Below are 23,702 nucleotides of genomic sequence, written 5' to 3'. Positions count from 1 at the left end.
AAAGGGGTTTAGTTGACTAAAGTTTGGGGCATGTTGGAGTTTGATATATCTAAAATGAAAAGGGGATGTAGGTTGGTGACGCAAGATTTGGCTACTAGTGCAATGTTTCTAAAGCTGAAAATTAAATAATGAAAAAGAAAATAAGGAACTAATGCTAGCAAATAAAGAAGAAAGCAAAGATTATATTTCAGAATATTATATTTTATTTAATAATAATAAAAAATCAAATTTTATAAGTGCTTCGAGATTTGATTATTTATTTTATTTATTAAAGAAAAAACGATTTTTTTATAAAAACAATACATCAATATTTTCAACTCTAACTTTTTGACACAGTAAAACGTATTTAATATATAATTTTAAAACTGTTTAATCAAAAACTAGTCACTAATCTTCTATGCTGCCCACAAAGTTAACTTTCGGCGGTCTTAAAGATTCCTTTTTTTTTTTTTTAATGCCCATGCTCCTCACGCCAAACTAAAGAAATTTGATTAATTTCTAAGAAAGCTATCAGCGTAATTGACATTAAAAACTGTCCATTTGCTCATATTCCAATAATCTTTCATCAAATCCGGCTCAACCCAAATATGTTTTCCTCTAAATCTTCTGCTGCTGCTGATATGATCAAGCCAAGGACATACGATGTTTTCCTTAGCTTCAGAGGCAAGGATACTCGTGATGGTTTCGTGAGTCATCTGTATAAAGATTTGGGTCGAAAGAATATCGAAACTTTTATAGACGATGAGGAGCTTCGAAAAGGAGATGAAATTTCAGGGGCGCTGTTGACGGCCATTCAAGGATCCAGGGTTTCAGTCATTGTTTTCTCCAAAGACTACGCTTCTTCCAAATGGTGCTTGGCTGAGCTGGTCAAGATCATGGACTGCAACAAATGGGTTGTTCCTGTATTTTACGGTGTAGACCCAAGAGATGTGCGGAACCAAACAGGGAGTTTTGCAGATGCATTTGCAAAGCATGAAGAAAATTTCAAGCATGAGCCAGCAAAGGTGAAAACCTGGAGAAGTGCTTTGACTGCAGCTGGCAAATTATCTGGTTGGGATTCACAAGTCACTCGGTAATTGCAACTCCCTATCGTTACCCTTGCTCTTTTTTTCTTTTTCTATAAATAGACATTGATTCGGAAGCAGAGAGATTAAGCACAGACTGTTTTTTTTTCAAGCAGTGCTTCATTTATGCCACCCAGATTCGAGTTGAGGGGCAGATACTTGATATGAAAGACTTAACTTCTCCAATTTTTTTTTTTTTAATTTTTGTCGACCAGAATTTTGTAGGCATAGAGACGGGTCGCATATTGTAGAAAAAATATGAAGAATGTGAGTAACATGCTAAGCATCTACATTCAACAATGTTATTGTTTGTTTCGTTTTCTATCCTGCCTTTCTTTGACTCAAAGTTCATCACACCTTCATACCATTCTCTCTTGTATAAAATCTACTGTCCAGTCTATTAATATATTTATTTTCCAAGAAAAAAGTTATAATTTGAGGATTTAAAAAGGGTTGTAGATAGTGAAATTTGAATTCTACATCTGTATTTGAATGTCTTCTTTTTAAAAGTCACTTTATGATTCACTTTATCATTTTTATTTCTTTACCTCTGTTTCCTTTTTATTTCTCCTGTAATTTGTTTCTTCTTTTAATGTATAGGAATGACTCAACACTAGTAGATAAAATTATGGAAGATATAGTGAAGAAACTGGATTGGGGAACCTCAAGCGCTAATTTAAAGGGTTTAGTAGGAATTGAGAGGCGGATGCAGGAAGTTTTGTCATTATTTCAATATGGATTCCCAGATTTCCGAATGCTAGGCATTTGGGGTATGGGAGGTATAGGCAAAACTACACTTGCCGATGCAATTTATCACCATGTTTCAAATGGTTTCCAAAGCTGCTACTTTCTTGCAAACGTGAGAGAACATGACGAACGAAGAGAATTATTAAAATTGCGTAAGGAATTTCTTTCAACCATATTAGAAGATGAAAATTTATATATCTCAACGCCCACAATCGGATCAGGCTTTATTAAGAACAGGCTTTCCAAGAAGAAGGTTCTGATAGTTTGTGATGATGTGTCAAAGTTAAGCCAACTCGAGTTTTTATTCGGCGGGATTGATCGGTTCGGTCCTGGAAGTCGAGTCATTGTTACCAGTAGAAATAAACAAGTGCTTATCCAGTGTGGCATTGATCTCATTTATGAAGTGAAGGAATTAGATAAAGATGAATCTGTTCAGCTCTTCTGTCAACGTGCTTTCAAAAGTAATAATCCTATAGAATATCAGTTGGAGCTATCACAGATGGTTTTAAGTGTTGCTAATGGAAACCCTTTAGCTATTAGACTTATCGGGTCCTCTCTTTGTGGCATGACCAAAAGCTATCAGGAAAGTGAAGTAAAGAAACTAAAGCAAGTTCCTAAGCAGGACATTCAGAATGTGTTGAAATGGAGTTTTGATGGACTAGATTGTGAAGAGAAAGAAATGTTTCTTGACATTGTTTGTTTCTTTAAGGGGAAGGATCGAGACTATGTAACAAGGATTATGGATGCTTGTTATGTCTCTGCACATTCGGGAATTGAGAATCTCATTAATAAATCTCTTATATCTGTTTCACGAGATCAGATAGCAGTGCATGATTTATTGCAACATATGGGTTGGAATATTGTACACGATGAATCACCTTTAAAGCCTGAAAAACGCAGTAGGCTGTGGATTCCTGAGGACAGCTATGATGTGCTATCAAAAAACAATGTAAGGGCCCTGTTCATTTCCTTCACTTATGTTACTATCACTCTTCATTTTCTCTGGACATAACCATGTCCGGTAATCATGTTTGATTCTTATTCGAACACATATTTGTATAAAATACATATATGTATATGATAATTATCTTGAGTTCATGTTTTGCCTATATCTTGACTCCATATACTGCTCTTGGGTTTAGGGAACGGAAATGCTCAGAGGCATTGAACTTGATATGTCCCAACTTGCAAAGTTGGAATTGGAACCGACAGCCATGATGAAGATGCGAAATCTAAGATTTCTCAAATTCTATCATTCTTGTGGAAGAATCTTACTTTTTAAAGGGCTTTTATCATTTCCTGAGGAGCTAAGGTACCTTTACTGGGAGGGATACCCTTTGAGATCTTTGCCCACCAAGTTTGATCTAAGGTACCTAGTTGAACTTAATATGAGACGTAGCAATGTCAAACAACTCTGGGAGGGAAAACAGGTACTCTTTTTTCTTTGGATGTCAATCTATGACTCGTTTTGTAAGGTGTTTTGTAGATTGATGCAAGCATGTTTGGAACTAATTCCATTTCCATTTCTTGATTATATAAAGTTTCAATCTACCCTCTTGTTATGTTTTCATATATTTAAGTTATTTTTGCATAAAAAGAAGAAGTTATAATATTAATTTATTAGGTTTATGCTTGGGAAAAAAATTGAATTCAGTTAGAATCCTTGATATTACTAAACTCCTAGAAATATTTTATTATATGTAATTTTGTTAAACTAATAAATAATTAAAAATAGAGTTTACATGATATTAATTTATGTTAAAATTGATCAAATTTAAATCTATAATTTTATTAATTTATTTAAATTTAAATTTATTAGATTTTCATTATTGGAGTAAAGAAAAAATTTAAAATGATATAACAAGTATTGTTAGTAAATTTCATAATATAAAAGATTAATAATTTGAAAATAATTATGCATAATGAATGACAAAAAATTCTAATATCTGCTTAAATCAATAATTGAATAATTGGTTGACCAAACTCAATGATAAAAATTCTATTTCTATAATAACATATGGCAATTTCATAATCAAAAGATAAAAACTATAAAATAGTAATATATAATATAGTACTAATAAATGTTGAAATAGAGAAAGATAAAATAAACCCTCTGTTTAATAATTGCTGATTAAGATTATTATTTTGTTCAAATTTATTTGTTGAATTTAATATTTTGTTTAAACTATTTCAAATATCAATTAACTTTCCATTTAATTTTTCATAATATTACGACACACACAAACTGTTTATATCAACTTTGTTTTTTTTGGATATTTTTATGTAAAAACTTTGAGTTTTACTTTTATCTCAAAAATAAAATATTATATCCATTTTTGTAAACAGTACTAATTGCTCATATACATCAATGGATGGAATATGTAATTTATTTATAACATTCAATAATTTTTTTAACTAAAAATATAATTATAAAATAATAATTAATTTATAATTTAAACGCATATAGAAAAATAATGAGCCTACCGAGGGAACACCATAATTTAAACCTCTATGTCAAATTGACCTTGAATTTTAAAAGGAAAACAAAATTGGAGCGATGAGTTGGAATGGAGCTCAAACTTGTTGGTTCCACTACTCAAATATACCATTTTGAAGATTGTTTAATGTTTCGTTGCACTTTTTTTATATTTTGGTCACATCTGTTGCATTATTGTCCTTCAATGTACACAAGTTTATCAAACACTATCTTCTGATGCATGCAGGATTTAGTAAATTTGAAGGTTATCACACTCGACTTATCCCTGAACCTTATAAGAATCCCGGACCTCTCAAGTGCCCCAAATCTTGAAACGATAAACCTTCGCTGGTGTTATAACTTGCGTGACCTTCCTTCATCCCTTCAACATCTTGAGAAGCTAACTCTTTTGAATGTCAACTCTTGTAAAAATCTTAGATCTCTGCCTAGCTTTTACAAAGCCACATCCCTTACCGAGCTTAATCTTATAGGCTGCTCAAATCTGTGTAGTTTTCCAGAAATCGTGGGCACCATGGAGAGTTTGAGGCATCTTGTTTTAAGTGGAATGGCTTTGAAGGAATTACCATCCTCAATTGGCAATCTTATTGGTCTTGAGAATTTGCATATGAACAACTGTGAAAACCTTGTTTGCCTTCCTGGCAGCTTTTGCAAATTGAAATCTCTCGAGAGATTCTATCTTAAAGGTTGCTTGAGATTGGAGATTTTCCCAGAAATCATGGACACCATGGAGAGGTTGTATGAACTTGATTTCAGTGGAACGGCTTTGAAGGAATTACCATCCTCAATTGCCAATCTTATTGGTCTTGTGTATTTGAGCTTGAACGACTGTGAAAACCTTGTTTGCCTTCCTGACAGCTTTTGTAAATTGAAATCTCTTACGACATTCCGTCTTCATGGTTGCTCGAGATTGGAGATTTTCCCGGAAATCATGGACACCATGGAGAGGTTGTATGAACTTGATTTAAGCGGAACGGCTTTGAAGGAATTACCATCCTCAATTGTCAATCTTATTGGTCTTGTGTATTTGAGCTTGAACGACTGTGAAAACCTTGTTTGCCTTCCTGACAGCTTTTGTAAATTGAAATCTCTTGAGAGATTCTATCTTAAAGGTTGCTCGAGATTGGAGATTTTCCCAGAAATCATGGACACCATGGAGAGGTTGTATGAACTTGATTTAAGCGGAACGGCTTTGAAGGAATTACCATCCTCAATTGGCAATCTTATTGGTCTTACGCGTTTCAATATGAACAACTGTAAAAACCTTGTTTGCTTTCGTGACAGCTTTTATAAATTGAAATCTCTTGAGATATTCAATCTTAAAGGTTGTTCGAGATTGGAGATTTTCCCAGAAATCATGGACACCAGGGAGAGGTTGTATGAACTTGATTTAAGCGGAATAGCTTTGAAGGAATTACCATCCTCAATTGGAAATCTTATTGGTCTTACGCGTTTGAATATGAACAACTGTAAAAATCTTGTTTGCCTTCCTGACAGCTTTTGTAAATTGAAATCTCTCGAGAGATTCTATCTTACAGGTTGCTTGAGATTGGAGATTTTCCCGGAAATCATGGACACCATGGAGAGGTTGTATGAACTTGATTTAAGCGGAACGGCTTTGAAGGAATTACCATCCTCAATTGCCAATCTTATTGGTCTTAAGTATTTGGGATTGAACAATTGTGAAAACCTTATTTGCCTTCCTGACAGTTTTTATAAATTGAAATCTCTCGGGAGATTCTATCTTAAAGGTTGCTCGAGATTGGAGATTTTCCCGAAAATCATGGACACCATGGAGAGGTTGTTTGAACTTGATTTAAGCGGAACAGCTTTGAAGGAATTACCATCCTCGATTGGCAATCTTATTGGTCTTCAGGATTTGACATTGCAAAACTGTGAAAATCTTGTTTGCCTTCCTAACAGCTTTTATAAATTGAAATCTCTCTCGAGATTCTATCTTACAGGTTGCTCGAGATTGGAGATTTTCCCGGAAGTCATGGACACCATGGAGTGGTTGAAGGATCTTGATTTAAGTGGAACGGCTTTGAAGGAATTACCATCCTCAATTGACAATCTTATTGGTCTTACGCATTTGAATATGAACAACTGTAAAAACCTTGTTTGCCTTCCTGACAGCTTTTATAAATTGAAATCTCTTTTGTGTCTTAGTCTTTGTGGTCGTTCAAATCTAATCGTTAAAAACTTGTTTACTACGGTTGGAGGCAGACTAGTGAATCAGAAAGATCCCCATGGGTTATCCTCTATGAAGCAGTTAGATTTATCTGAAAGCAATCTTGAGAACTTGCCCACAACCATCAAACAATTTCAGTTGCATGAGTTAATCTTGCGGAATTGCAAGAGACTGAAATCATTACCAGAGCTTCCACCAAGCCTGGAACATTTAGATGCACATGACTGTACTTCATTAGAGGATATCTCAAGCATTAAGAATCTGTTTAAGCAAGCACTGTTTTGTCATGACAGACCATATCAAAGTTTGGTTTTGGATTTTAGCAACTGCTTCAAACTGGGTGACAAAGGTGTGGGGAATGATATAGATGCAGATGACAACACTTCACTAGAGGAAGTCTCAGGCATTAAGAAGGTTTTGAAGCAAGCATTGTTTTGTAATTCCTTGGGTTGGCTATTTACGAACTGCTTCCTACTGGATCAGAAAGCTGCAAGCGGTCCAGAAACACCAAAGTTGGAGATGCCATTTGAGCATATGGTGACTCTACTAAAAGATTATCATCAGGTCAGCTTCTTCTTCTTCTTTTGGATAGCTATATGCTGAATACTCAATCATGTTTCTAATAATTGTTATCAAACAGGCAACCCCAGAAAGCAAAAAAAGAAATATCATAGTTACATGCGTCCCTGGAAGTGAAATCCCGGAATGGTTTGATTTCAAAAGCGTAGGATCTTCCATGAACATCCAATTGCCTTCAGAGTGGTGCTCTAATAATAGCTGGATAAACTTTCCAAGTTTCGTTGCTTCTGCTGTTGTTTCAGTCCCAGACTCTTCTTATACTGGTGGGGAATTTGACATTACATGTGAATGTCATCTAAAATCCCGTAACGGTGACAATGATTGCTTTAGTAGTTCTTCCTCCTTTTCGTTTGGAAGTCGATTGTCAGATCACGTGTTCCTCGTGTATGATGGTTTCAAAGTTAGAGAGATTGTTAAAAGTAAGGCATCAAACAACCGTATTTACATTGAGGCCACCTTTAATTTCTACCTTGAAGAGCTGGATTCCTCAGAATGCGAGGTAAAACAGTGCGGAGTTCATCGATTATTTGCAAATTAAGGATTCAAAGTGTGACAGCTCAATGATGTTTCAACCTCATAATTAATACTGAATTTCAGAACTTAAATATGTTTACAAAATATTTAACATAATTATTATTGGTTTTATTTATAATTGTAAGAGATTTCTATTCATCTTTATTTTTGGCTCAAAATTTTATATCTTGGTTTTCATTTCTATCATTGTTTAAACACAAATAGAAATTGAATGCATGTGTAAATAACCTTAATTATTCATTTAGCCTTTGAATTTGTCACTTTTCCTGTAGTTGGTATTTATGGTTTTCTTTTAGTCCCAAGTTAGTACTGAACTTTCATTCTCTTGAGGGTTTTAGTACTTCTTTTTAAATCTTAATTTTATGGTTGTTCAAGTTTTTTTATTTTAAAGCTTAATTTTTTAAAAGTTAATTTTATTTTATTGTTGTAATAGAAATAATGTCAACGAAAATAAGATCCAATCAACTATAAAAGATAAAATTATAATCTCATGAATTTTATAATTTTAAAAAAATGAAGTTTCAATAAAAGAATATAGCTAATGACATAATCGAAATTTTAGTTAACTAGAAATAAGCAAACACATAATCTGAACAAACAAACCATAATCATGTGGTTGATAGAAATATAATTCAACAACAATGTCCAAGTTCATGATTAAAGCTATATCGAAATTGTTCACAAGCATAAATTGTTCAATGTACTAATAGTATTAAAACAAACCAATCTAATCTTGTGTAAAACTTTTATTTTGTAATTTTTTAAAATTCAATTAGTAAATTTAATTAAAAATTATCTGTTTTTTATTATAAATTTTATTTAAGGTCAATTCATCAAAACTCAATACAAGACAATCTTTAATAATTTTTACTTTTTGTTTAATAAATAAAAGAAATCATAATGAGTTAGATTTCAAAAAATCATAATATCAATATATGTGATAGAATCTTTAGTATAAATAATGTTATTAATTACATTGACATCATAAATCCACTTAAAAATTATCATTGATTTTTAGGAAATCAATACATGTTAGATTTTAAAAAATAATGTTATGCATGTTTAATGATGAATTATATTATGATTATTGAAATGTTTGAAACTAATGATTTAGATTGTGTTTGTTCAGTAATGCTACGAAATCCTATTCTTGTGATGGATAAGGGTTAGGGGTTTTTATGTACGCGATGAATCAACTTTAAAACTTGAAAAACGCAGTAGGTTGTGGATTCCTGAGGACAACTATAATGTGCTATCAGAAAACAATGGATAGCTATATGCTGAGTAATCAATCATGTTTCTAATAATTGTAATTAAACAGGCACCCCCAGAAAGCAAAAGAAGAATTAGGATTCTTACATGCGTCCCTGGAAGTGAAATTCCGGAATGGTTTGATTTCAAAAGCTTAGGATCTTCCATAAACATCCAATTGCCTTCAGAGTGGTGCTCTAATAATAGCAGGATAAACTTTCCATGTTTCGTTGCTTCCGTTGTTGTTTCAATCCCAGACTCTTATGATGGTATGGAATTCGACATTGAATGTGAATGTCATCTAAAATCCTGTAATGGCGATAATCAAGACCTTACCTGTTCTTTCTCCTTTTGGTTTGAAAGCGGATTGTCAGATCGCTTGTTCGTCTTATATGATGATTTCAAAGTTAGGGAGATTGTTAAAAGTGAGGCATCAAACAACCGTATTTACAATGTGGCTTCCTTTCATTTCTACATTGTAGGGTGGGATTCCTTAGAATACGAGGTAAAACAGTGCGGGGTTCATCTATTTTTTGGAAATTAAGGATTCAAAGTATGAGAGCTGAGTGATGCTTCATCCTCATTTTTGTTATGTCATCTATACTGAATTTCAAACCCTGATCATGTTTATTAAATATTTAACATATTACGTATTTATCATTGAGTTTATTGTATTATTGTAAGTGATATTTATTAATGTTTATTTTTTCTCAAATTTTTATATCAATCTGACCCGGTTCAAAAAATTCGAGTTTATTATTTATTTAAATTTTTTTAAGAAAAGCATTAAAAAAGTATATACATTTTATAATTAATTTTGATGAAAATATTGTTATTACAAAAATAAGAATTCGGGTAATTGACTCAAAAGTCTATCTTATTTCAAACCAATTCAAATATATCACAATTATAGGCGTTAGTCTTTTTATAAATCTTTTTATAAAACTAATTTAAACATTATTAATTTCATAATTTCCCATTTGAATTTTTCCAGCCACTCATTTTATGCCACGTGTCGGCATTAAAATTTGGATCAGGAAGAGTTAATGGCACTAAGGGGTTTTCATAAAAAAAAATCGTAATATTTTGATAATTTCAGTGACAATTATATAATTTTTGAAAGTTGAATAGTTGAAATATAATTTTAATCAAAAGTTAAGGTGATGGGTGTCGAATCCACCAATATAAACGTACGCCTAATTTGCAATTTAAGCAGTATAGGGAGATGGGTCGATCCCTCAAAGACTGGGTTTACTGAAATTGTTTATATTTCTCGACCAGATTTGTGTCTGGGCAGTTGTGGTACCCAAGAAATTTTGGGGAGGATAGAATTGAAAATCTGGAATCTGAAATAAATAAGAAAAATAAAACGTGAAAAGTAAAAGCTGGAAATAAAATACAGTTAAGTAAATCTGAAGAAAATTAATTAAGCTAAGCTATAAGAACAACTGGTGTAATTTACCTTTCAGTTCAATTTGTTGGAGGCTCGTGCAATTGTTTTCAATGGTCAAGGTCCCACACGCTTGAGCAGTTGATATACAGTGGGAAGTATGGCTATAGGTTTCTAAGAAAGAACCAAATGTAAGAGTTTTACTCATAATTCAATAATCTTCCATCAAATCCGGCGGAACACCCATATGCTTCCTTCAACATCTTCTTCTTCTGCTGCTGCTGCTGATATGATCAAAGCAAGGACGTAGAATGTTCTCCTTAACTTCAGAGGCGAGGATACTCGTAATGGTTCCACAAGTCAGCTCTACAAAAATTTGTGCCGAAAGGAAATCGAAATTCTTTGCCTGAGTTTAACTATAAATTCGGATAAAAATTGTTACAATAAATATCAAAGAACAAAAAAGAATTAAAAGCATAAATAAGTCTTACCAATTTATTAAATCAAACTTCAATAAAATTTTTGACTAGAAAAGAGAGAAACGATTAATTTTAAATCTTCCCGAATTTTAACCTTATAAGGCAAAAATAATACAATAAAAAAAAATAAAAGTGTTCTTGATTAAATAGAGCAGAAATTTTCAAATATCTTGGTAATTTTCTTTTTTTTTTTTTTTGAAACAAATATCTTAGTAATTTTCACGTCAAACTTTAAGGGCCTTTTTTGTACCTTTTTGATATTTTTGGGCTTCAGAGACGAATCCCTGGAGACCAATTGGTTGGGTGGGATCACTTATTTCTGTGATGACAATGCTGAAGTTAGTCGGTTTGTGGAAACTCAGGCATCAAACAAATGAGGCCTGGTTTGGTTTAAATTCTACCCTCTTGTTTGCAAGGGGGATTGGTCTCACTGCATTTGTTGTGAGGTAAAGCATTGCGGAGTTCATGTATCATTTGCAAAGGACGAGGCAGAGGTACAACCACCTAAAAGTTTCAACTATCAAAGCTGAATCCTGCTTCAAGCTTAGTTATTTTTTCAACCGAAGAGTTTTAAAATTCTTTTTGGACTTAATTCCTTGATTCAATTTCATACTACTCCAATATTGTTAAAATGTGATGACGTGAAACCAGCAACCAAAACGCATGACCATAAGCATTAATAAAAATAAAAATATTTAAAAATATATAAATTTATAAAAAATATTAAAATTATTTAACATTAAGAATGAATCTAAACAAATATTTGTCTAGATTCAAGTGCACTTGGACTCCAATTTATTTGGATTTATTCTAGTTGTGTTTTAAAGCAATATTATATATTTTTAATTTTTTTTATAAAATGTCAAGTTTTTATATTATTATTTTTATAATTATTATATATTTGAACTGATGAATTCAGTACGGTTTGAGTTTATAATGTTTGGTTTAATTTTAGGTTGATGTATGAAAGTGTAGGTTTTTATTAGAATAAGTGGATTTTTTAAATATAATAATTATAATTATAAGCATAAATTTAATTTTTAAAAATAACTTATTAATTTTTATAATATTTTATATACAAAAAGAAATAATTATACAAAAAAATCAGCATATTTGATAGTTACAAATTTAATTAATTATATTCACATATTGCAACAACTCAAATTGTTTTAAATATATAAAGACCCAAATATAAGTATTTAAAATTATTTTATGCTGTTCACAAAGTTGACTTTCAGTAGGAAGGGTAAGTTTCTAAGAAACAACCAAATGTAAACCTAATCTTAGTTTTCAAAAGATGTAAGCTTTTTTGACATTACTCATTTCCCATTACTCTTTCATCAATTCATAAAATTAAAATGGAGTCTTGATATTAAGATTAAAATTATTATGAAATCAAAATATATATTTAGCATAATGATTTATTCAAGTTAATTAAAGTTAACTGTTGTATTCATTTTGAAGGGATTCGACGATTATCACAAGTTTAAAGATTAACAGAGACTTTAAATAAATAAAATACTAAAATAATTTTTTTTATAAAGTTAGAAGGTTAAATAAATCATTATATTTATATATCATTTAAGTTTAATTTTAATTTGTTTTACTTAATTTTATTTTTAAATATCTTTTGAATTAAAATATAATATAAATATAAAAGAAATTTATTTAACATGCGAACGAAGGTTAAAACAATATAATTGGTTCCCAAGGACTAGACTTCGAATTTGCTGGAGAAGTCGTACAATTATTTTCAATGTGAATGTCCAACTCCAACACGCTTTTGCAGTATAAAGTAGTGCTCTGCCTACACCTTTAAAGGGTAATTGACTTAAAAAACAATATAATTGGTTCCCAAATCCTAAGGACTAGACTTTGAATTTGCTGGAGAAGTCGTACAATTGTTTTCAATGTGGATGTCCCACACGCTTTTGCAGTGTAAAGTAGTGCTCTGCCTACCACTTTAAGGGTAATTGACTTCAAAAACAATAGCTTTAGTCATAATCCGGTAATCTTTCATCACATTCTGCGTCCCAACTCCTTTGATTCGTCGAATATCCCTCGTTCTCGGATATATACTTGTTTAGTTTAGGTGGAAGTTCATCCTAACATTCAGACTGTTGACCTTTGTAATCTCGATTCCATTGTACAATTAATTCAATTTAGATAACTCATACACTGACTTATAAAAATCAATATTCATGACTAAATCTAATTATTAACAAGGTAGGCAAAAATATTAATTTTTTCTTTAATAATAATTTTTTATATTTTTTCCACACTAAAAATATAAAATATAATTAGTTGAATAAAAGTTAGAATACTATATAACTCGTTTTTCCTTTGACTAATATTATTTTATAGTAATCAACAATGGTAACAACTTGACTGCCTATAAACATATTATCATTTATAATAAAAATATCACACCCAAAATATATATAATTAAATCGGCAGTGTCCACAAGTGTACGAATCAAATTGTAATATAGTAAAGTTTACAAAGAAACATTGGTAAGTATTTCGAGTACCATACCCAAGGAATTGAAGATTGGAAAATTTATTTATTAAATTAATTACATAAAATAATAACTAATCTAATTCGGTCATGAATTAGTAGTGTAAGTCCAAAATAATAGATTTATTAAACTAATTAAATTATTAAATCTAAATTAACCTAATCGACTTTCTTATTCCTAGTGTTCACATTGCAAGCCTCTTGCCTATGATTAATTAAATCCCAATTAATAAAAAGAATATTAACTAATTTTAGGATTTGGGTTTTAATATGAATTAGCTATTAATTAACTAATATTACCTCCCGACCTCAGTTTCTCAATCAAGATAGACTACGATTTACTCGATTCGACTTATCTTCCAATCTCGTCTCCCACACTAAGAAGTCTCAGAGTACTCTTTTCTTGATTCGACTCCTTTATTTTCTACAATTCAAAGTCCCCGATTAGATTCAGCACTTGCATTCCACGAATCCTCATCTCCTACATACTCGCCTTGAGGTAATCCAAGATTGCTTTTGCGACTTGAACATTATCCTGTAAATATAATATGAGATACAAGCGCAAATAGGCAAGCTTTTACCTTTGACTTCCTCGTCTTCTTTTCCTTCTATGTTTTAATATGTTCCACCGTAGGATTTGCAAGAAGTGATAGAATATCGTAGTCCTCTTTTACAGCTTCCCAAAGATCCAAAGCTTCCAGGTGCACTACCCACATCTGGTAATTGTCTTCATCGAAGACTGGTGGTGCCATGGCTGAAAAATTGGACTCTCCTTCCATTAAATCACTTGAATAACCTCACAGATCCCTCAAGAAAGAAGCTTTTGATACCAATTTGTTGGTGTTTACACACTAAATTTGCTGGTAAAAAAATATTGAAGAGAGGAGAAGAAAGTTCTAGATTAGAATGAAACTTAAAGACTTGAATACATTTTATTATTGAATACTTCAACACTTATATACTAATATCCATAACTAAAATAGAGATTAGATCTAAAATAAGCAAAGTAATTTGATAACTATCTCCTAAAATCAAGGAGAATTATTCAAACAAAATGAAAAAATAGATGAGTGGCGACAACTTAAACATGTGGCTTAACACTAACCCTTTAGTTATTAGACTTATCGGATCCTCTCTTGTGGCAAGACCAAAAGCTACCAAGAAAGTGAAGTAAAGAAACTAAAGCAAGTTCCTAAGCTAGAAATTGAATATGTTGAAATGGAGTTTTGATGGGCTAGATTGTGAAGAGAAAGAAATGTTTCTTGACATTGCTTGTTTCTTTAAAAGGAATGATCGATACTATGTAACAAGGTTCTGGATGCTTGTTATGTCTCTGCATATTAGGATTGAGAACCTCATTGATAAATCTCTCTCATTTCACAAGATCGAGATAATGCATGATTTATTACAACAGATGGGTTGGAATATTGTACGATGAATCACCTTTAAAGCACGAAAAACTCGAGAGGGCGTGGATTCACGAGGATGGTTGTCGATTCCTCCAATGTAATCCTACACTTAATTTGCAAATTATTTCTCTCTCAACCAGTTCGTCAGGCGGTTGTCGTGTGCAAAAGTTTGGGGAGATAAAATGAAACACGAAATAAACAGAGGAAAAAAAAATAAAAAGTAAAAGCGAAAACAATTAAATAAGAAAAAGCAGTTAAGTAAATTTTGAAGAAGAATCAATTAAATTTAGCTCGCTTAGAACGCGAGTTTTTTATCTTTGAACCGATCCTCGAAATTAGATAAACTTTTTCCAATAAGCTAGTTAAAGCTACCAAGGACACTTCAAACACCAACTCTTCCTTGTGTAAATTAGTTATGGAGCGTCCTATAACTAACCCTTGCCGATCGAACAACCTCTGAAACGTTCGTGATTTAGAACTCGGCGGCTTTGCGTTCTAAAGAGCCTAGCTCGAAATAATGTCCTCAACCGTGAGACATTTAAATCCGTTACTATTTCCTTGACGGAACCAAATAGCAATCCCTACTTGGCATGCCAATGTGTTCTGAAAACCGATTAGACAATTGATCCTTCGAATTCTAAGCGTAGTCTAACCACACTAACTCAAACGAAGTCTTTTTGACTTAGTGTTGATTTGACTTTGTGAGTTGACAAAATCATACTCTTAATCGGAGAAATAATAAATATTAAAAATTAGGAGTTAAAAATGCTCGGGTTCGTAACTCACGGATCTTTGACGGGGTTAACACCGACCTAAAGATGAAAGGGGTTTAGTTGACTAAAGTTTGGGGCATGTTGGAGTTTGATATATCTAAAATGAAAAGGGGATGTAGGTTGGTGACGCAAGATTTGGCTACTAGTGCAATGTTTCTAAAGCTGAAAATTAAATAATGAAAAAGAAAATAAGGAACTAATGTTATAAGTGCTTCCAGATTTGATTATTTATTTTATTTATTAACCAAAAAAATGATTTTTTTTATAAAAACAATACATCAATATTATCAATTCTAACTTTTTTGACACACTAAAACGTATTTAATATATAATTTTAAAATTGTTTAATCAAATATGGTACTATCTTCAACTAGTCACTACTCTTTTATGCTGCCGACAAAACTTTCGGCGGTCTTAAAGATTCCTTCTTTTTTCTTTTTTTTAATGTCCATGTTCCTCACGCCAAACTAAAGAAATATGATTAATTTCTAAGAAAGATATCAGCGTAATTGACATTAAAAACTGTTCATTTACTCATATTCCAATAATCTTTCATCAAATCTGGCTCAACCCAAATATGTTTTCCTCTCAATCTTCTGCTGCTGCTGATACGATCAAGGCAAGGACATTCGATGTTTTCCTTAGCTTCAGAGGCAAGGATACTCGTGATGGTTTCGTGAGTCATCTGTATAAAGATTTGTGTCGAAAGAATATCGAAACTTTTATAGACGATGAGGAGCTTCGAAAAGGAGATGAAATTTCAGGGGCACTGTTGAAGGCCATTCAAGCATCCAGGGTTTCAGTCATTGTTTTCTCCAAAGACTACGCTTCTTCCAAATGGTGCTTGGCTGAGCTGGTCAAGATCATGGACTGCAACAAATGGGTTGTTCCTGTATTTTACGGTGTAGACCCAAGAGACCTACGGAACCAAACAGGGAGTTTTGCAGATGCATTTGCAAAGCATGAAGAAAATTTCAAGCATGAGTCAGGAAAGGTGAAAACCTGGAGAAGTGCTTTGACTGCAGCTGGCAAATTATCCGGTTGGGATTCACAAGTCACTCGGTAATTGCAACTCCTTTTCTTTACATTCAATCCTCTTTTAAATATATGCATGTATTGATTTGGAAGAGGAGAGATTAAACAGACTTTTGTTTCAAGCAGGGATTCATTTATGCTACCCAGATTCGAGTTGAGGGGCAGATACTTGATATGAAAGACTTAACTTTTCCCTTTTTTTTTTTTTGTCATATATTGAAGGGCCATAATTTTGCAGGCATAGGGAAGAAATAAGAAGAATCTGTTCTTGAACAATGTTATTGTTTGTTGCGTTTTCTATCCTGCCTTTCTTTAACTCAAAGTTCATGACACCTTCATACCATTCTTTCATGTATAAAATCTATTGATATATTTATTTTCAAAGAAAAAAGTTATAATTTGAGGATTTAAACAGGGATGTAGATAGTGAAATTTGAATTCTACATCTGTTTTGAATGTCTTCTTTTTAAAAGTGACCCCATGAATCAATTGAGTTCAACTTGGATTCACTTTATCATTTTTATTTATTTACTTCTCTTTCCTTTTTATTTCTCCTGTAATTTGTTTCTTCTTTTAATATATAGGCCTGACTCAACTCTGGTAGATAAAATTGTCGAAGATGTAGTGAAGAAATTGAATTGTGGAAGCTCAAGCGCTAATTTAAAGGGTTTAGTTGGAATTGAAAGGCGGATGCAGGAAGTTTTGTCATTATTTCAAGACGGATTCCCAGATTTTCGAATGCTAGGCATTTGGGGTATGGGAGGTATAGGCAAAACTACACTTGCCGACGCCATTTATCACCATGTTTCAAATGGTTTCCAAAGATGCTGCTTTCTTGCAAACGTGAGAGAACATGAAGAACAAAGAGAATTACTAAAATTGCGTAACGAATTTCTTTCAACTATATTAGAAGATGAAAATTTATACATCTCAACTCCCACAATCGGATCAGGCTTTCTTAAGGACAGGCTTTCCAAGAAGAAGGTTCTGATAGTTTGTGATGATGTGTCAAAGTTAAGCCAAATCGAGTTTTTATTCGGAGGAATCGATCGGATCGGTCCTGGAAGTCGAGTCATTGTTACCACTAGAAATAAACAAGTGCTTGTCCAGTGTGGCATTGATCTCATTTATGATATGAAGGAGTTAGATAAAGATGAATCTGTTCAGCTCTTCTGTCAATGTGCTTTCAAAAGTACTAATCCTACAGAATATCAGTTGAAGCTATCAAAGATGGCTTTAAGTGTTGCTAAGGGAAACCCTTTAGCTATTAGACTTATCGGATCCTCTCTTTACGGCAAGACCAAAAGCTACCAGGAAAGTGAAGTAAAGAAATTAAATAAAGTTCCTAAGCAGGACATTCAAGAAGTGTTGAAATGGAGTTTTGATGGACTAGATTGTGAAGAGAAAGAAATGTTTCTTGACATTGCTTGTTTCTTTAAAGGGAAGCATCGAGACTACGTAACAAGGATTATGGATGCTTGTTATGACTCTGCACATTCGGGAATTGAGAATCTCATTGATAAATCTCTTATATCTGTTTCACAAAATCAGATAGCAATGCATGATTTATTGCAACAGATGGGTTTGAATATTGTACGCGATGAATCACCTTTAAAACTTGAAAAACGCAGTAGGTTGTGGATTCCTGAGGACAGCTATAATGTGCTATCAGAAAACAATGTAAGGGCCCTGTTCATTTCCTTCACTTATTTGTATAAAATACATATATGTATATGATAATTATCTTGAGTTCATGTTTTGCCTATATCTTGACTCCATATACTGCTCCTGGGTTTAGGGAACGGAAATGCTCAGAGGCATTGAACTTGATATGTCCCAACTTGCAAAGTTGGAATTGGAACCGACAGCCATGATGAAGATGCGAAAGCTAAGATTTCTCAAATTCTATCATTCTTATGGAAGAATCTTACTTTTTAATGGGCTTTTATCACTTCCTGAGGAGCTAAGGTACCTTTACTGGGAGGGATACCCTTTGAGATCTTTGCCCACCAAGTTTGATCTAGGGTACCTAGTTGAACTTGATATGAGGAAGAGCCATCTTGAACAACTCTGGGAGGGAAAACAGGTACTCTTTTTTCTGTTGATATCAATCTATGACTCGTTTTGTATGGTGTTTTATAGATTGATGCAAGTATGTTTGGAACTAATTCCATTTCCATTTCTTGATTATATAAAGTTTCAATCTACCCTGTTGTTATGTTTTCATATATTTAAGTTATTTTTTCATAAAAAGAAGAAGTTATAACATTAATTTATTAGGTTTATGCTTGGGAAAAAAATTGAATTCAGTTAGAATCCTTGATATTACTAAACTCCTTGAAATACTTTATTATATGTAATTTTGTTAAACTAATAAATAATTAAAAATAGAGTTTACATGATATTAATTTATGTTAAAATTGATCAAATTTAAATCTATAATTTAAATTTAAATTTATTAGAGTTTCATTATTGGAGTAAAGAAAAAATTTAAAAGATATAACAAGTATTGTTAGTAAATTTCATAATATAAAAGATTAATAATAATGCATAATGAATGACAAAAAATTATAATATCTGCTTAAATCAATAATTTAATAATTGGTTGACCAAATTGAATGATAAAAATACTATTTCTATAATAACATGTGGCAATTTCATAATCAAAAGATAAAGAACTATAAAATAGTAATATATAATATAGTATTAATAAATGTTGAAATAGAGAAACATAAAATAAACTCTCTGTTTAATAATTGCTGATTAAGGTTATTATTTTGTTCAAATTTATTTGTTGAATTTAATATTTTTGTTTAAACTATTTCAAATATTAATTAACTTTCAATTTAATATTTCATAATATTAAAGAAACAACTTACGACACACACAAACTGTTTATATAAACTCTTTTTTTTTGGATATTTTTATGTAAATAACTTTGAGTTTTACTTTTATCTCAAAAATAAAATATTATATCTATTTTTGTAGACACTAATTGCTCATATACATCAATTGATCGAATATGTAATTTATTTATAACATTCAATAATTTTTTTAACTAAAAATATAATTATAAAATAATAATTAATTTATAATTTAAACGCATATAGAAAAATAATGAGCCTATCGACGGAACACCATAATTTAAACTTCAATGTCAAATTGAGCTTGAATTTTAAAAGGAAAACAAAATTTGAGCGATGAGTTGGAATGGACCTCAATCTTGTTGGTTCCACTCCTCAAATATACTATTTTGAAGATTGTTTAATGTTTCGTTGCACTTTTTTTTTTATATTTTGGTCACATCTGTTGCATTATTGTCCTTCAATGTACACAAGTTTATAAAACACTATGTTCTGATGCATGCAGGATTTAGTAAATTTGAAGGTTATCACACTCGACTTCTCCCTGAACCTTGTAAGAATCCCGGACCTCTCAAGAGCCCCAAATCTTGAAAAGATAAACCTTCTCTGGTGTTCTAACTTGCGTGACCTTCCTTCATCCCTTCAACATCTTGAGAAGCTAACTCTTTTGAATGTCAACTCTTGTGAAAATCTTAGATCTCTGCCTAGCTTTTACAAAGCCACATCCCTAACCGACCTTGATCTTGGAGGCTGCTCCAATCTGTGTAGTTTTCCAGAAATCATGGGCACCATGGAGAGTTTGAGGCATCTTGTTTTAAGTGGAACGGCTTTGAAGGAATTACCATCCTCAATGGGCAATCTTATTGGTCTTAAGTATTTGAGCTTGAGCGATTGCGAAAACTTTGTTTGCCTTCCTGACAGCATTTATAAATTGAAATCTCTCGAGAGATTCTATCTTAAAGGTTGCTCAAGATTGGAGATTTCCCGGAAATCATGGACACCATGGAGTGGTTGTATGAACTTGATTTAAGCGGAACGGCTTTGAAGGAATTACCATCCTCAATTGGCAATCTTATTGGTCTTATGCGTTTGAATATGAACAACTGTAAAAACCTTGTTTGCCTTCCTGACAGCTTTTATAAATTGAAATCTCTCAGGAGATTCTATCTTAAAGGTTGCTCGAGATTGGAGATTTTCCCGGAAATCTTAGACACCATGAAGAGGTTGTACGAACTTGATTTAAGCGGAACGGCTTTGAAGGAATTACCATCCTCAATTGGCAATCTTATTGGTCTTGTGCATTTGAGCTTGGATGACTGTGAAAACCTTGTTCGCCTTCCTGACAGCTTTTATAAATTGAAATCTCTCGAGAGATTCTATCTTAAAGGTTGCTTGAGATTGGAGATTTTCCCGGAAATCATGGACACCATGAAGATGTTGTACGAACTTGATTTAAGCGGAACGGCTTTGAAGGAATTACCATCCTCAATTGGCAATCTTATTGGTCTTAATGATTTGAATATGAACAGCTGTAAAAACCTTGTTTTCCTTCCTGACAACTTTTATAAATTGAAATCTCTGGAGAGATTCTATCTTAAAGGTTGCTCGAGATTGGAGATTTTCCCGGAAATCATGGACACCATGAAGATGTTGTACGAACTTGATTTAAGAGGAACGGCTTTGAAGGAATTACCATCCTCAATTGGCAATCTTATTGGTCTTGTGCATTTGAGCTTGGATGACTGTGAAAACCTTGTTTTCCTTCCTGACAACTTTTATAAATTGAAATCTCTGGAGAGATTCTATCTTAAAGGTTGCTCGAGATTGGAGATTTTCCCGGAAATCATGGACACCATGAAGATGTTGTACGAACTTGATTTAAGAGGAACGGCTTTGAAGGAATTACCATCCTCAATTGGCAATCTTATTGGTCTTGTGCATTTGAGCTTGGATGACTGTGAAAACCTTGTTCGCCTTCCTGACAGCTTTTATAAATTGAAATCTCTCGAGAGATTCTATTTTAAAGGTTGCTCGAGATTGGAGATTTTCCCAGAAATCTTGGACACCATGAAGATGTTGTACGAACTTGATTTAAGCGGAACGGCTTTGAAGGAATTACCATCCTCAATTGGCAATCTTATTGGTCTTGTGCATTTGAGCTTGGATGACTGTGAAAACCTTGTTCGCCTTCCTGACAGCTTTTATAAATTGAAATCTCTCGAGAGATTCTATTTTAAAGGTTGCTCGAGATTGGAGATTTTCCCAGAAATCTTGGACACCATGAAGATGTTGTACGAACTTGATTTAAGCGGAACGGCTTTGAAGGAATTACCATCCTCAATTGGCAATCTTATTGGTCTTAAGGATTTGAATATGAACAACTGTAAAAACGTTGTTTTCCTTCCTGACAGCTTTTATAAATTGAAATCTCTCAGGAGATTCTATCTTAAAGGTTGCTCGAGATTGGAGATTTTCCCGGAAATCTTAGACACCATGAAGAGGTTGTATGAACTTGATTTAAGCGGAACGGCTTTGAAGGAATTACCATCCTCAATTGGCAATCTTATTGGTCTTAAGGATTTGAATATGAACAACTGTAAAAACGTTGTTTTCCTTCCTGACAGCTTTTATAAATTGAAATCTCTCAGGAGATTCTATCTTAAAGGTTGCTCGAGATTGGAGATTTTCCCGGAAATCTTGGACACCATGAAGAGTTTGTATGAACTTGATTTAAGCGGAACGGCTTTGAAGGAATTACCATCCTCAATTGGCAATCTTATTGGTCTTAAGGATTTGAATATGAACAACTGTAAAAATCTTGTTTGCCTTCCTGACAGCTTTTGTAAATTGAAATCTCTTACAACATTCCGTCTTCATGGTTGCTTGAGATTGGAGATTTTCCCGGAAATCATAGACACCATGGAGAGGTTGTATGAACTTGATTTAAGCGGAACGGCTTTGAAGGAATTACCATCCTCAATTGACAATCTTGTTGGTCTTAAGTATTTGAGCTTGAACGACTGTGAAAACTTTGTTTGCTTTCTTGACAGCTTTTTTAAATTGAAATCTCTTTTGTGTCTTAGTCTTTGTGGTAGTTCAAATCTAATCGTAAAAAACTTGTTTACTGCGGTTGGAGACAGACCAGTGAATCAGAATGATCCCCATGGGTTTTCCTCTTTGAAGAAGTTAGAATTATCTGAAAGCAATCTCGAGAACTTGCCCACAACTATCAAACAATTTCCTTTGCATGAGTTAATCTTGCGGAATTGCAAGAGACTGAAATCATTACCAGAGCTTCCACCAAGCCTGGAATGTTTAGATGCACATGACTGTACTTCATTAGAGGATGTCTCAAGCATTAAGAAGTTTTTTAAGCAACCACTGTTTTGTCAGGACAAACCATATCGAAGTTTGGTTTTGAATTTTAGCAACTGCTTCAAACTGGGTGAGAAAGGTGTGGGGAATGATATAGATGCAGAGGACAGCACTTCACTAGAGGAAGTCTCAAGCATTAAGAAGGTTTTTAAGCGAGCAGTGTTTTGTAAATCCTTGGGTTGGCTATTTACCAACTGCTTCCAACTGGATCAGAAAGCTGCAAGCGGTCCAGAAACACCAAAGTTGGAGATGCCATTTGAGCATATGGTCACTCTACTAAAAGATTATCATCAGGTCAGCTTCTTCTTTTTCTGGATAGCTATATGATGAATAATGAATCATGTTTCCAATAAATGTAATCAAACAGGCACCCCCAGAAAGCAAAAAAAGAGCTTGCATTATTACATGCGTCCCTGGAAGTGAAATCCCGGAATGGTTTGATTTCAAAAGCTTAGGATCTTCCATGAACATCCAATTGCCATCAGAGTGGTGCTCTAATAATAGCTGGATAAACTTTCCAAGTTTCGTTGCTTCTGCTGTTGTTTCATTCCCAGACTCTTATACTGGTGGGGAATTTGGCATTACATGTGAATGTCATCTAAAATCCCGTAACCGCGACGATCGTTGCTTTAGTTGTTATTCCTACTTTTCGTTTGGAAGTCGATTGTCAGATCACGTGTTCCTCGTGTATGATGGTTTCAAAGTTAGGGAGATGGTTAAAAGTAAGGCATCAAACAACCGTATTTACATTGAAGCCACCTGTAATTTCTACCTTGAAGGGCTGGATTCCTCACAATGCGAGGTAAAACAGTGCGGAGTTCATCGATTATTTGCAAATTAAGGATTCAAAGTGTGACAGCTCAATGATGTTTCAACCTCATAATTAATACTGAATTTCAGAACTTAAATATGTTTACAAAATATTTAGCATAATTATTATTGGTTTTATTTATAATTGTAAGAGATTTCTATTAATCTTTATTTTTGGCTCAAAATTTTA

The 23,702-nt window shown here is 32.9% G+C and overlaps 2 protein-coding genes and 1 long non-coding RNA gene across 4 annotated transcripts; 2 read left to right on the top strand and 1 right to left on the bottom strand.

Annotated features, from left to right (window-relative positions):
* Positions 1-478: 478 nt before the first annotated feature.
* On the top strand, positions 479-23,702 carry LOC105761228 (disease resistance protein RPV1-like). 2 transcript variants are annotated; one of them, XM_052624301.1, is made up of 6 exons: positions 516-1,072; positions 1,665-2,760; positions 2,954-3,241; positions 4,535-6,269; positions 20,928-22,996; positions 23,070-23,702. In XM_052624301.1, the coding sequence occupies exons 1-6, from the start codon at positions 588-590 to the stop codon at positions 23,541-23,543; spliced, it is 6,147 nt and encodes a 2,048-aa protein (XP_052480261.1). In that variant the 5' UTR covers positions 516-587; the 3' UTR covers positions 23,544-23,702. The 2 variants fall into 2 exon arrangements, with proteins under 2 accessions (XP_052480262.1, XP_052480261.1); XM_052624302.1 differs by lacking the exons at positions 20,928-22,996; positions 23,070-23,702 and adding an exon at positions 7,137-7,753 and having other exon boundaries at positions 479-1,072; positions 4,535-7,060.
* LOC105761229 (disease resistance protein RPV1) lies at positions 15,854-20,493 on the top strand. The gene is made up of 4 exons (XM_052624304.1): positions 15,854-16,490; positions 17,048-18,143; positions 18,262-18,549; positions 19,833-20,493. Exons 1-4 carry the CDS (start codon positions 16,006-16,008, stop codon positions 20,355-20,357), a joined length of 2,394 nt encoding a protein of 797 aa, XP_052480264.1. The 5' UTR covers positions 15,854-16,005; the 3' UTR covers positions 20,358-20,493.
* On the bottom strand, positions 20,573-21,652 carry LOC128034917 (uncharacterized). The gene is made up of 3 exons (XR_008191187.1): positions 21,506-21,652; positions 20,867-21,079; positions 20,573-20,653 (listed from the first exon to the last, which is right to left on the bottom strand). It is a non-coding gene; the product is annotated as an uncharacterized LOC128034917 (long non-coding RNA).

Source organism: Gossypium raimondii, chromosome 11 (genome assembly GCF_025698545.1).
Source record: "Gossypium raimondii isolate GPD5lz chromosome 11, ASM2569854v1, whole genome shotgun sequence".
NCBI classification, from domain to species: Eukaryota; Viridiplantae; Streptophyta; class Magnoliopsida; order Malvales; family Malvaceae; genus Gossypium; species Gossypium raimondii.
Note: the sequence above shows the minus strand (reverse complement) of the source record. Positions and strands in the feature narration are given on the sequence as shown.

Bases quoted from the DNA above. Each gene is read 5' to 3' on its own strand.
- LOC105761228 (XM_052624301.1), top strand. From the start codon at position 588: ATGTTTTCCTCTAAATCTTCTGCTGCTGCTGATATGATCAAGCCAAGG. The intron at 2,761-2,953 runs GTAAGGGCCCTG...TCTTGGGTTTAG, and splicing joins ATGTGCTATCAAAAAACAAT to GGAACGGAAATGCTCAGAGG. The intron at 3,242-4,534 runs GTACTCTTTTTT...TGATGCATGCAG, and splicing joins AACTCTGGGAGGGAAAACAG to GATTTAGTAAATTTGAAGGT.
- LOC105761229 (XM_052624304.1), top strand. From the start codon at position 16,006: ATGTTTTCCTCTCAATCTTCTGCTGCTGCTGATACGATCAAGGCAAGG. The intron at 16,491-17,047 runs GTAATTGCAACT...TTTAATATATAG, and splicing joins TGGGATTCACAAGTCACTCG to GCCTGACTCAACTCTGGTAG. The intron at 18,550-19,832 runs GTACTCTTTTTT...TGATGCATGCAG, and splicing joins AACTCTGGGAGGGAAAACAG to GATTTAGTAAATTTGAAGGT.